This window comes from Centrocercus urophasianus, unplaced genomic scaffold (assembly GCF_019232065.1).
Source record: "Centrocercus urophasianus isolate 14NV4802_14NV808 unplaced genomic scaffold, USGS_Curo_1.0 seq_10, whole genome shotgun sequence".
NCBI lineage: Eukaryota > Metazoa > Chordata > Aves > Galliformes > Phasianidae > Centrocercus > Centrocercus urophasianus.
In genome coordinates, this window is record NW_024884142.1 from 95888200 (window position 1) to 95900364 (window position 12165).

The window sequence follows — 12165 nt, forward strand, 5'->3', positions numbered from 1 at the left end:
CGGCGTCGTGCGGTGTCGGTGCGGCGGTCGGGCAGACGGACGGGCGGAGGGAGGTGGAAGGATGGACACGCTGGGCCGGAAGGTGGTGGTGTGCGACAACGGCACCGGGGTGAGTCCCGAGAGGCAGCGGCGGCGGGAGGGAGAAGGGCGATTCCCCCGGGCCGGCTTCCTGCCGGCACGCCCGGTCTGCCCGCCGCGCCCTACGCGGCCCAGCGGCGGGGCCTGCGCCGCGGTGAGGCGGCGGGGAATGAATGGGCCGCGGGCGGAGCGGGGGCGGCGCCGCCATCGCCGGGCGCTCCCAGCTCGGGGCTCGCTGCCGCCTCGCCTCCCGTGAGCGCACACGGCGGGAGTTGGTCGTCCGCTCGTAGCGTGGAGGCAGGAAGTGGCAGAGATCGCATCGCGGACCGTCGGGAGGGGTGGCGGTGTGTCCCGTGTGCCCGCCCCCCAAAAATAATGATAGATATATGTGTGTATTTATTTATTTTTTTAAGCGTTTAGAAGATAGAAAAAAAGGAAATGTTTAAAGCCAAGGATGGGATAGCTGAGACAAAGGATGGCGTTGTTAGGGATTCGGCCTCCTGAAATGCAGAGCGTGCTGTCAGCACTGCAAGTGATGAGAGCGGGGATCTGACAGCGCTGTTCTGACAGTCCTGGTGCCTTCTCCTGGAGGAAAGAAGGCTGCGGGGTGACCTCATTGCAGCCTTCAGTACCTAAAGGGAGCCTACAGACAGGAGGGGAATCAACTCTTTGAAAGGGTAGATAACAGCAGGACAAGGGGAAATGGTTTGAAGTTGTGGGAGGGGAGATTGAGGTTGGATGTCAGGGGGAAATTCATTACAGAGAGAGTGGTGAGGTGCTGGAACAGCTGCCCAGAGAGGCTGTGGATGCCCCTTCCCCGGAGGTGTTCATGGCCAGATTGGATGGGGCCCTGGGCAGCCTGGGCTGGTATTAAATGGGGAGATTGGTGGCCCTGCGTGTGGCAGGGGAGGTGGAGATTCGTGATCCTTGTGGTCCCTTCCAACCCTGGCCATTCTGTGATTCTCCTGTTTTCCCCTTTTTAAAGAAAATGAATAGGGCTGAGAGTCAGCTGGCACTTCCCACAGTACTGTTTAGAAAAAGATGGCATTTCCCCATTTCCTCCCTTTTTTTTTTCTTTTTTTTCCCCTCTTAGTGCTTAATGCTCTACTCTTCAGGCTTGGCCCATGAGGCACATATCTCAGGAACCCTCTCCATCCTTCAGTGCTGCCCTTCTGGTGGCAGCGCAGCACTGAGCTGTACGGCGCTTGGCTGGAGTTGGTGACACCAGCACTGCACTGCTGGGTATAAATAACAGGGTGAGGTGCCTTTATGCTGCTGTTAGGGGCCTGGAGGAGGGGCCAGCATCACTTCAGCTTCTGTTGGTTTAGGTTGCATTTATCTCCGAGCAGAACAGTGCATGTCTGCAGGATCAGCTCTGTGCAAGAACAGGTATCAGGACACGACTGTTAAATCAGTCAGCTTGAAATATTTAGGTTAATTTAGGATAATTAAACTGGAAGAAAATTTTGTTCTTGACATCAGAAAATGCTTGAAACCTCAGCTCAGAATTGAATATGTCAAATTAGCCCTACTTTGTCAAAAAGGTATTTTTCACAGTAACTATTTTCATGTGTGACAAAGAGGGCCTGCTTTATGTTAAAAGGATTTCTGACGTTTATGACATCACATGTCATAATTAATGTGTGAAATTAAGTCTCTAGTCAGGTGCCAGAAATATTGTGGAAAAATGGAGACTAGAAAACTCAGATGCAGCTTTAACTTTAAACTTGAATTTATTGCTCTTGTTGTGCTGAAATACAACCTTAATGTGGCTTACTGCTTTGAGGAAGAGGTGACTAGGAGGAAGTTCTTGCAACATGTAGTGCAGAATAGAGGCAGGCAATGGCATCTTGACAGCGAGAGTGATAGAGGTGGATGTTCTGTTATACGACAAGCAGAAAGTAACTGAGTGGCCTGTAGTATTTCTCTAATAGTATTTAGGGTTTTTGTTTGAGAATTGCATCAACTGAAGGAATCAAACACAGCCCCCGATAAGAGTGTGAGTGTGTTCATTTTAAAGCCTGTCACGTGATGTCTGTGAGCTTCCTCATTCTTTGGTTTGAAAGAACACTTATACGTTCAAGTTCTTGCTGCTTGATGACTCAGTAGGAAGTGAAAGAGTCCGTGCAAACCACAGTGCAATGGAGAAGAAACTATATATGGTAAAATGGTCATGCGGACAGGCAAAGCAAGTAGCTGCTCTTAAAGCATTTTGAATGTATAGCAGACACTTGCAAAAATGACCAATGGTGAACTTTGGCTTCCTTGCCAAGATGTGTATAAATACATTGAGTGTTGATTTTAATGTTTGAGCCATGGTGTACACAGTGCTGTACTGAAATCATTTGCTAATTGTTCCAAGGGCTGCACAGAGAAGGGATGGCAGAGCAATAAGCACACTCTGTACTGTACTTCAGTTTTAATAGAGGGCTTCACGTGAGGGTGGAAAGAACACCACGACTATTTAATATTTGGCTCCAGATGATTATATTCCAAACTAGTTTCTAACCTTCAATCAAATGTTTTGAAAGATCTTTTGTAAGAAGGGGATGAGCATCATACGTTTCTTCTTCAAAAAATCCAAGACAGTTCAGGATTTGTTACGTGGATACGTGTTTGTTGCTAAGGTGCATTTATCTGTTGTCAGCTATCTCTTGGTAGTTTGATCAAGTGTCCTTCTTCAGCCTTAGTACCTGACATGACATCGTCTCCACCCTACCCACCAGCTAGTGCTCACTGTGGTGATGGGGAGGATGCTACCCTGAGAACACTCAGCATCTCCCACCAGGGAATGCTGGCTACAGAGCTGCTTTCAGTACTCACTAGTGATTAGGGAGGGAAGATTTAGTTTGGATGTCAGGGGGAAGTTCTTTATAGAGAGAGTGGTGGGGTGCTGGAACAGCTGCCCAGAGAGGCTGTGGATGCTCAGTCCCTGGAGGTGTTCAAGGCCAGGTTGGATGGGGCCCTGGGCAGCCTGGTCTAGCATTAAGTGGGGAGGTTGGTAGCTCTGCATGTGGCAGGGGGGTTGGAGATTCATGATCCTTGCTGTCCCTTCCAACCCTGGCCATTCTGTGATTCTGTAATGATTCATGTGGCCTGGGGAAACAAGATGGATTTGAAGGGGAGAAAGAGTCAGAATGAAAATCTGCCCCTTCTGTTTGGTTTTAACCATGTAGAGCTGACCAAAGTTTGTAAAAATGTAACTTGTACAGATTCTTGGTTCTGACCTGAAAGGGAGAGCTGGAGTTAGGCTGTGCAAAATAAAATGAGTGAGATTGAGGGAGGAGGCAGTGAATGGCTAAGCTATCAGGTTTGTGAATTGCCAGTATCCTACTGTTGTGCAATGTCCCAGCAAGGTGTGTCAAGGCCTTAGGGCTTAACATAGGGACAGACTGAAAGTTACAATTACAAATGAGAGGGTAAAACTTATAGTATAGAATAGTATCTTTGTAGCTCAATGTTTTCTAGTTCAGTTTTCTTGTATGCCAGAATGTTGTAGCAGTAAACTTGTGTAGTGCTCTGCAAGCAGTCATTTGTTAAAAGGCAGAGTTGTTTTTTAAGAATCTATAAACCTTTATTTACACTCTGCCAGACCTTCAGAATGTCTCGAATGTTTCCTGTGGTGTAAAACATTTGGAAAGCCTTGTGGCATGTCCAGGTAGCGTGATCCAAAAATGTGGCTCTTTGCTTTTCATAGCAGCAGTGCATTCTTGAATACACAGATAAGATCTGTGCAACTCCCTTGTACTCTTTGTCCTAATGTCAGTAAGTAGTTGCCTTTACAGAGAACATAGATTGCAACAGAATGAGTGAAATGAATGTTATATGTAATGTAATTCTGCTGGTATTCAGAACAGCTCTGCCGCTGTAGAGAGCAAATTCTGAGTCAGGGAAAGAATTGAGGGGCACAAAAAGCTAAGAAGTCCCTCTCCACTCCTATTAGCCCAAATTTAACTGGAATGTTTCTTGCACCTTTCCATAATTAGCTTGAAGCATTCCTCACAGATGAATAATGTAGAGCAACAGAAAGCAACTTTTCATGTTAGAGTTGCACATCATCACAGACAGGATTTTTTTTGTGCTCAGTTAATGCTTTCTTAGCACATATGCTGTATCTTTGGAGCTAGCACTGTAAAACTTCCCTTTGTATGTATTTGAGGAACAAACACTTTCAGAACGTCCTGTTTGATGTGAGCCACCACTAGCTGGGACTTCACTTGTGTCCTGTGCGTTTTGCTGCATGCTCATTGCTTTTTTCCTTAAAATCTGCCCTAAAAATGTTAAACTCTTGAGAAATCTGTTTTGAACTGTACAGAGCATCACAGAGAATCCCTTTTCCATAGCACTGTAACACCCGAATTCACAAAGGTTTTGTGTTTGCTGACATATCATTTGCTTTGCTGATCCTTGCGTCAATTGGAAAGGCAAATTAATTGGGGTACTTATGAGGTGATCCGTTACAAAATGGTAAGTTTGTTTGCTGGGGAACTTCTCACAGGGCGGCAGGGAAGTCAGGTTTGAACACTGCACTCTTTTATACCTCTCAGTGCACTTAGTCATTTTCGTACTGCTTCTTCACAATCTGACAGTCTGTTGTGGAAAACATTCTGGAAGGTACTTGAATTCAGTGTTGTATATCCACCTATCTGAAATGTGTAAAAGGAATGTGAAAGCATAAATCTTGTAGGATTCGTGCTCTTAAACCTGGTGTTTTACTCCCAAACAGATGATTATTAGTAAAAGAAAGTAATAAGTGCTCTAATAAAATCATTTCTTCTTTTCAGTTTGTGAAATGTGGCTATGCAGGCTCCAATTTTCCGGAGCACATATTTCCAGCTTTGGTTGGAAGACCTATTATAAGATCAACAGCTAAAGTGGGAAACATTGAAATCAAGGTAATTCTTTTCATTATTCTTCTCTAACAGATAAATAATATTTAGGGCATCCTTCGACATACGCAGTGTTTGCAAATGCTTGTTTCTGTATTCTTCTTTATGCCATTTCTGTATCTCTTGATAAACTTCCATGCTGGATTTTATCCTGTCACATACTACAAAGAAATCAAGAGGGTGGTCTGAAGCTCCGCAGAGGCCTTGTGCTACAATTGGGGAGACAGCGGATAGAGCTCAAGTAGTTGTGGGCAAAAGGGGACTTGAAATGCTAGTATGTAAGTGCTGTCAACATTAGAAGGCAGAAATTGAACAGCAGTGGTTGCTATTTATCACCGAGCTGTACTTCAAGATTATGAGACAATGCCGAAGAGCTTCTGAAAATTCGAGGTCTTTTTGTACTCTTTGCTTTCTGATCACAGTTTATCGTCTGTGACATTGCATGAGATGTTTAAGCTCGGTTGTGTTTGTGTTTCACTGTTTCTGTTGGTGTTTTTGTTTTATTGTGGATGGGTGTGTGATACTGGACCGTCAGTTAGAGAGCGAGAGGCTGTATCTGAGCTACTTCTTGGCATGTTATTCTGGGTGTGGGGTGCTGAGGGGAACCACTGATCCCAGATCTTCTTCAGAAGTCTTATAGGGGCTATCATTTCTCACTTTCTTTTGTAGTTACAGAGCAATGCTTCAGTTGTTAGTAATTGCTTCTGCATTTGAGGCTCTAGTAAGCCTTGGCCCTGCTGTGGTCACAGCCTTGTCTTGCTTCTAGCCGCATGTTCTCACCTTGTGCTGGCCCTAATGTGCTGCAGTAGTGTGCTGAGCCACTTTAGAGAGCAGATCCAGCTGAAAAAGTGGAATTTCTTTGTCAGGTAAATTTTGGCCACCTCTGAACAGAATTGTGAAAGCTACTTTGAGGGCAAGGCAGAAGCAGGAACTTGAGAGAGAAGCAGAAGTGCATGCAGAACTGTAGAAACCCTCATTTCAGCCAGTGAAGGGCAAGTAGAACCTCACATGTACAGGCTTTCAATGTTGCTTTCCCTGTTGCTTCTAAGTAGTAGCGCAGCAAAAGGGGAAAATACGCACATCTCTGCAGCCTTGTTCCTTATTTTCAGACTCCTAGAAGTGACAAGAACTTCATTTATCTGACTAACCCTGCCCATGAGAGGGAATTGGAACTAGATGGTCTTGACAATCCCTTCCAACCCAAGCCATTCTGTGATCTTATGATTCTATGACTTCTGCTGCTGCCAGTAGAAGTCAGTACTGTCAGCAGGAGGCAGTACTAGGAAGTCAAGAGGATGAAAGATAACACACCTTCCCAAGCTGCTTTTTTTTTTTTTAATACTGCAATGCTCCTTACCTTGTGTCAGCTGTGACAATCTGCTTGGAAAGATGAAGGCCTTTCCCCTTCCCAATAGCTAGGAGGGTGTTGGTTGATTTACTGTTATTTTTAAGTAGAGAGAAAGCATCTTTCTCTGGCAGGACTTGGGCAGCGGCGTTTCTTTGAGTGTCTGCTTTAACTCAGTGTAAAAATTTCTTCAAGCAGGTCCTGGTAAAGTAGTAAAGTTTTATGAAAGTTATAAAGTGGTTAACAAGTCATAAAAGGCAAGAAAAAATTCTCTGGCATTAAATCATATTGATGAAGTCGTGTTTTCTTTCCAACTGATCTGATATAGCCTGTCCTGCCAGTTCTGGTGTCATGATTATCTAATAACTTAGTTTAATATCCTTCCAGATGTCAGCGTTCAACTAAAAGGATGGGAAGTACAAGCAAGTAATTGTTATGAGAGAGATGCAAAAGACCCCCAAAATTATAATTTTGTTTTTATTGCCCTTCTTATGCCAAAGTGTGGATTGTATGTGTCTATTTTAGAGAGTGTAAATTGTGTCCTGATTTCTTCCTAGCTGTTTTAGAGCATCTGCCTGTAATAGCTTCCTACTTTAAGAAAACGTTGTAGCAAGAAATCTATGCCACAGATGCTTTGAATATCCCCATGGGATAATACAGTGGGTTGACTTTTTAGGTGCGTGTGCCATTTTCCTTTGTGAGATGCTTGCAGGTTTCTTAACTGGAATGTATTTCAGCAGTTGAGTTTTATGCCAAAATCGAATTCTATCCATTCACTACAGGTTCTTATGTTGTAAGCTTAAAACTGGGTAAGGAAAGTAGCCAGAAGATTATCAGTGTAATTTTTGAAAAATATTCAGACAGGCTGTCATTCCTGTGCAGTTCTGAAACTTGAAGTCGATCAGAACAGTGGTTATCATCCATCTACTGAGTTACCAGTGTGAAGTTGCTTTGTCCACGTTTTCTTTCTGGACTCTCATTTCACAGTAAGGTGAATTAATTCCCATTTTTTTGCTTACTGCCATAAAAGCATTTAAACACAGTGAAACAGATAGCCACGAGAAAGCAAGAAGAATGTGGTCACCCTCCTTATGCATCTGCTGCTGTCTCTGGAATGATTGTGGAACTACAGCCTCAGTAGTTGGGGGTGCATCATTTTCTTGTACCTGCAGTCCCCAGTTGAGGACATAAACACAAAATTCAGGTATCACTGGTATTATTTTGCTTCAAGTTGTAGCATCAGAAGTTGGAAACCAGATGTGTGGATGCCACTTTGCAGTCTTTACCGATTCGCTGGTCTCTGAAGCAAGTCTGGGAGTGAATAACCTGAGGAAGGCTGGATCACTGTGCATCTTTGACCAATTAAGACAGGATTTTAGGGCATTTGAGACTCGGGGAGCCATTAGTCCATGTGTTGTGCTCAGTTTCTGCCAAAGGCAGCGTGGTGCTGTACTTCCTCTGCATTTGAAGTGAGGAAGGAGGCTGAGCTTTGACCAGTCTCCTTGTGCTAAGGCAGCTGCCACAAATTGTGAACGCTTTCCCTCTGACACAATTCACACAATAGGTAGATTTGCCTCCATAGTGCTGACAGTTACCTTTATGGCTTTTGCTAATTTACATGTAGATTTAATTGAAGGAGGAAGAATCTCACTGGTAATGAAAACGACCTTAGTATAATTTCAGACAGCATTTGTATGTTGCACTTCAGGATGCTTCCCAGCTCCTTAATTCTTCTATTTTCCTACATCCATAGCTTGCTATTGTGAAGAACTTTGGTTCCATGATATCTGAACAATTAAGTCTCCTTATAGATGAGTACTTTTATGTTATTGTTTTGAATTCCTGTGTATTTAAAGCAGAATACTTAGAACAATCTAAACGTAGCAGTAGCCAGAGCTAGCTGTAGTTGAACCCTTTCTGCAGAGTCTCATCTAGTTCAGATGAGCACGTTGCTCAGGGGAAAATTCCAGTGTTACAGAGTAGTTGTGCACAGAATCCTACTAGAAAGGGACAGATTTTGTTTGCAACATGAGGTGCACAAACACGACGTGCCAGTGACTTGTTGCAGTAGCTTTAAATGGAGACTTTTAAGCTAAAATCCCAAGGATGTTAGCTTGGCCCTAACGATACTAACCTGAATATTTTCCAGCTGTGCGTGCATCTTTTTTTGGCTTATTTCTACTGTTTTCTTAAAATAATTGGAGAATTTCATTTAGGCTTTTTCTGACTTTCTTGCTTCTACCTTTTCTTCACCTTTCTTGACCGGTTGAAGTAGAATAACAAAAAAATGGTAAGTGGGTGCCTCATGCTGCTTGTTTAGTGTTTATGCTTGGTGGGACCTAGAGCTCTTCTGCAGTTTTTTGCTACTCATTGTTCTGTCTTGCCTTACATTTTGCCTTGGAATACATACTCACTTTGGATGTTTTTCATTGCTTTGGTTTACTAGCAACTAACTGATGAGAATATTTTATGTATTGTGTTTAACTATGAGATAACCTGTGGTTTTGCAAGGTGCAAGAATAACACTTCAAGACCAACGTGAGCTCAGTATCTCCAACAGTGGAAATTACTTTACATACAGTTACAGACCAAGGGCTTGAAAAAAGTTTCAATTTCCAATCAGACAAATATTACTGAGTCCCAGAGTGATGGAAACATTGAATGTCACGGCAGTGACGCTGTATGCACTGCTCTCCTTCACCCAGTGTGCATGCTGTTTGTTTGTGTGCCCTGGAGAACAATGAATGGTTCTGCCCTTCAGCTTTGTTTTGTTAACAGGACACAGAAGTTTGGTGTGACTTGATTGTGTGTTTGAATGCAGGCTTTTCCTGGGCCATGTCCTGTCCAGGAGTACAAAGCCTCCAAGAGCAGCACACAATGAAACGCTGCTGATTCCTCTCACTGCTGGTGTTTCTAATGGCATAATGTGGGGTGGGGAAGCATCCATAATTTGCTTCACTGAAGTACCTTTGATTTTAAAAGGTAGAGCTTTGACTTCTGTCTTCTGTACGGTCAGGGTAATGGAGGTGTGATCTACTGCACAAGGGAAAGCAAATGGAGCCCTTGGTCAGGGAGAAGGGGTGGGAGAGGAACAGATTATTTTGAACAGTTCTCAATAAACTTCCTTTTTTTGCTGGCAGCTCTTTAGGTTGCTTCTGAAATGGGCTTTTATGGACTTGATGCTGCATTTCTCTGTGTGTGTCTTATTTTACCTCTTGCATTGAGTAGTAAATTGAATAACCTTCACTGTGAAAGTTTTCTGCACCGTGGTAACTGCTGGCATGTTTTTGTGTGGAGCAGACAATTTTCTGCAGTGAAATGAAAGCTGTGTAGAGTGAAAGCAGTGCTGTAAGCAGTGCTCTAGAAGCATGCTGTTAGAGGCTACGTGTGAGCTGATCAGTTGAGGCTTCTTTAGGAAAACGAGAGGGACAGCAGGGAACAAACACAATGTTGTATTGTGCATACTTCCTCTGGGAAGTACGTGGGAAAGGAGAAGATAGAGTGCTACTAATTTGAATGTGCAATGTTTGCATAACTGCATAACTACCTTTAAGAAACAGATTGCTTAATTAGTGGGAGATGATTGTACAAACTGCATTTGTTGGTTGTGTTTGTGTAAGAATGCGTTGCCGTGGTTTTTGACCTGGGACTTTGCAGCATGGAACAAACCAGGGTATGTTTTACATTTAGGTGTCTCTCCTCTTCACATCCTACTGGCATAGACAACGTGTAAACCACTGTTTCTTTTAGTGTATAGAGTGGAACTTCTAATCACTGATTTGCTATTGCTACTGTTCTGCTTGCTCATAGACCACTCACTATTCCTTTTCTGGCATCATGCAGCGTGCAGGGAAAATATTCTGCAGTCTACCTACTATCCTTATATGCTGTTTTGCATCTCAGCCTTTTGAAATCTGATGACAAAACTTTGGAGGTGTCAGTGGAGAAACATCTACACGTACAGAAGTCTTGGCAGTATCTAGCATTAGTGGGGCTTGTTGGTGTGTGTGGGGTTAACTGGAAAATGGAATTAAAGTTCATTTTGGAGAAGGTTTGGGATGGATAACAGCCCAATTTAAATACTAGATGGAATATATTCTACTTGTCTCCTAAGTTCCTGAAAGCAATCCTGAAATGTGGGCTTTGTTTAATAACACGTAAATGTGGGCTGGCACAGCTTGCTGTCACTGTTTGAGGATTTTGTTCTTTAGGAGACTTTGCAACAACTGACATGTTAATGCATGACAGTTAACAACTGACATGACTTCAATGTTAACATTTTACAGGATCTCATGGTTGGAGATGAAGCAAGTGAATTGCGTTCAATGCTGGAAGTTAATTATCCAATGGAGAATGGCATCGTTCGGAACTGGGATGATATGAAGCACCTCTGGGATTACACATTTGGACCAGAGAAACTTAATATTGACACAAAAAATTGTAAAATACTGCTTACAGAGCCTCCTATGAACCCAACTAAAAACAGAGAGAAGATCGTGGAGGTACGTCTCTCTAATAGGAACTAGGATGTGCTGTTGTTGAAGCATGGATAAAAAACCTGCATTTTCTCGGAATGCACAGAAGCTGCCTGAGGCGAGGCAGTTCTCCTACCTTCTGAGCAAAATGTGTCAGCAGCCATGGTGATAAAGGCTGCAGTGGTCAAATTCAAACAGTCCCTCTATCCAAAAGTTATAAGCAGACTGGGTGTCTCAAGCCACATCACCTACAAAACAGTCAGCAATGCTTGCTTTTTGTCAGGTATCTGAGATATTTTGATTACCAGGTACTGGATGAATGTTAAGTAATTTAAATGACTTGAACTTCTGTAAGCCTGTAATGTTTCTGAAGAGACTGAGGCTTGAACAAGATGATGCTTACCAGATGGAGCAGTGTTGTTGGAAGTAGCTGAGACAAAGGTGTGATGACAACATTGATCTTTGATTAACACTAGGGATTGTCAATGAAAGCCTTTTTAGAAAGAAAGCTGGGTTCTTGGATCCTGTGCTGCCCTGGACAACCTAAGCTACCTCTGAATTTGGTTGGTTAGAGGAATAAGAACTTACTTTTATCATGACCTACTAACTTTCCTTTTAAACCATTAGTTGTCACAGCTATAGTAATGCTTTCTGCAGTGTGACCATGGGTGTTTTTACAGCAATCTTTTCTTTTGGTGGGAAGGGATTAATCAAACTGTGCAATTTTTTGTGTTTTTAAATTGAAAATTTTCTAGCACTTATAGGCATTAGTGGCCCATTATCTAAGTGTTGTGTAACTCAACATTAGCAGCGTTATCTGTTGTGTAGCAGTCAGCTGTGGTGTGATGGATGTAGTGACCTGTTCTGGGTTGCCTCCATGGAGTAGGAATGGCTGAATTTCCTGTTGAGGCTGCTTTGCTTTTCAGCTGCCTACAATGGTGTACTTGTTTCTGTTTTCCTGCTAAGTGCAACAGGCTGGGTTTTAGTTATTCTGGTACTGAGTAATTTTATCCCATAAATTGAGAAGCCTCCTATAGCTTCAGAAGTCTGAGGAAACATTTGTATTGCCCCATGTGCTTTTTAAAGCCACTCCAGAGACTGTAGATACTTGACCACGATTCAGAGGATTAAGGAGAACCAGAATCCATTTTCATAAACTCAAACTTGAGCTGAACAGGAGTTCCCTGTTTCTATTAATATTCTTAATGGATCATAGCCTTAGGAGGACTAGGAATGTTTTATTTTTAACTGCAACCTATTTACTCTTGTCTGTCCTCCACTTTTGAAGCATACTCTTCCTTTTCAGGGAGGCTACACCAGAATGAAGCAGGGAATCGAGTTAACGTTTTCCTAAAGCCTGTAGTAGATGTCTCTATGT

The 12165-nt window shown here is 43.0% G+C and overlaps 1 protein-coding gene across 1 annotated transcript in view; it reads left to right on the top strand.

Moving 5' to 3' along the window:
- The window catches only part of ACTR2 (actin related protein 2), a 22571-nt gene continuing 10406 nt past the window's right edge, over positions 1-12165 (top strand). The window contains exons 1-3 of the mRNA XM_042810371.1: positions 1-109; positions 4863-4973; positions 10599-10814. Of these exons, the coding sequence (XP_042666305.1) occupies positions 62-109; positions 4863-4973; positions 10599-10814 (375 nt within the window). The 5' untranslated portion in view covers positions 1-61. The remainder of the gene's footprint in view (positions 110-4862; positions 4974-10598; positions 10815-12165) is intronic.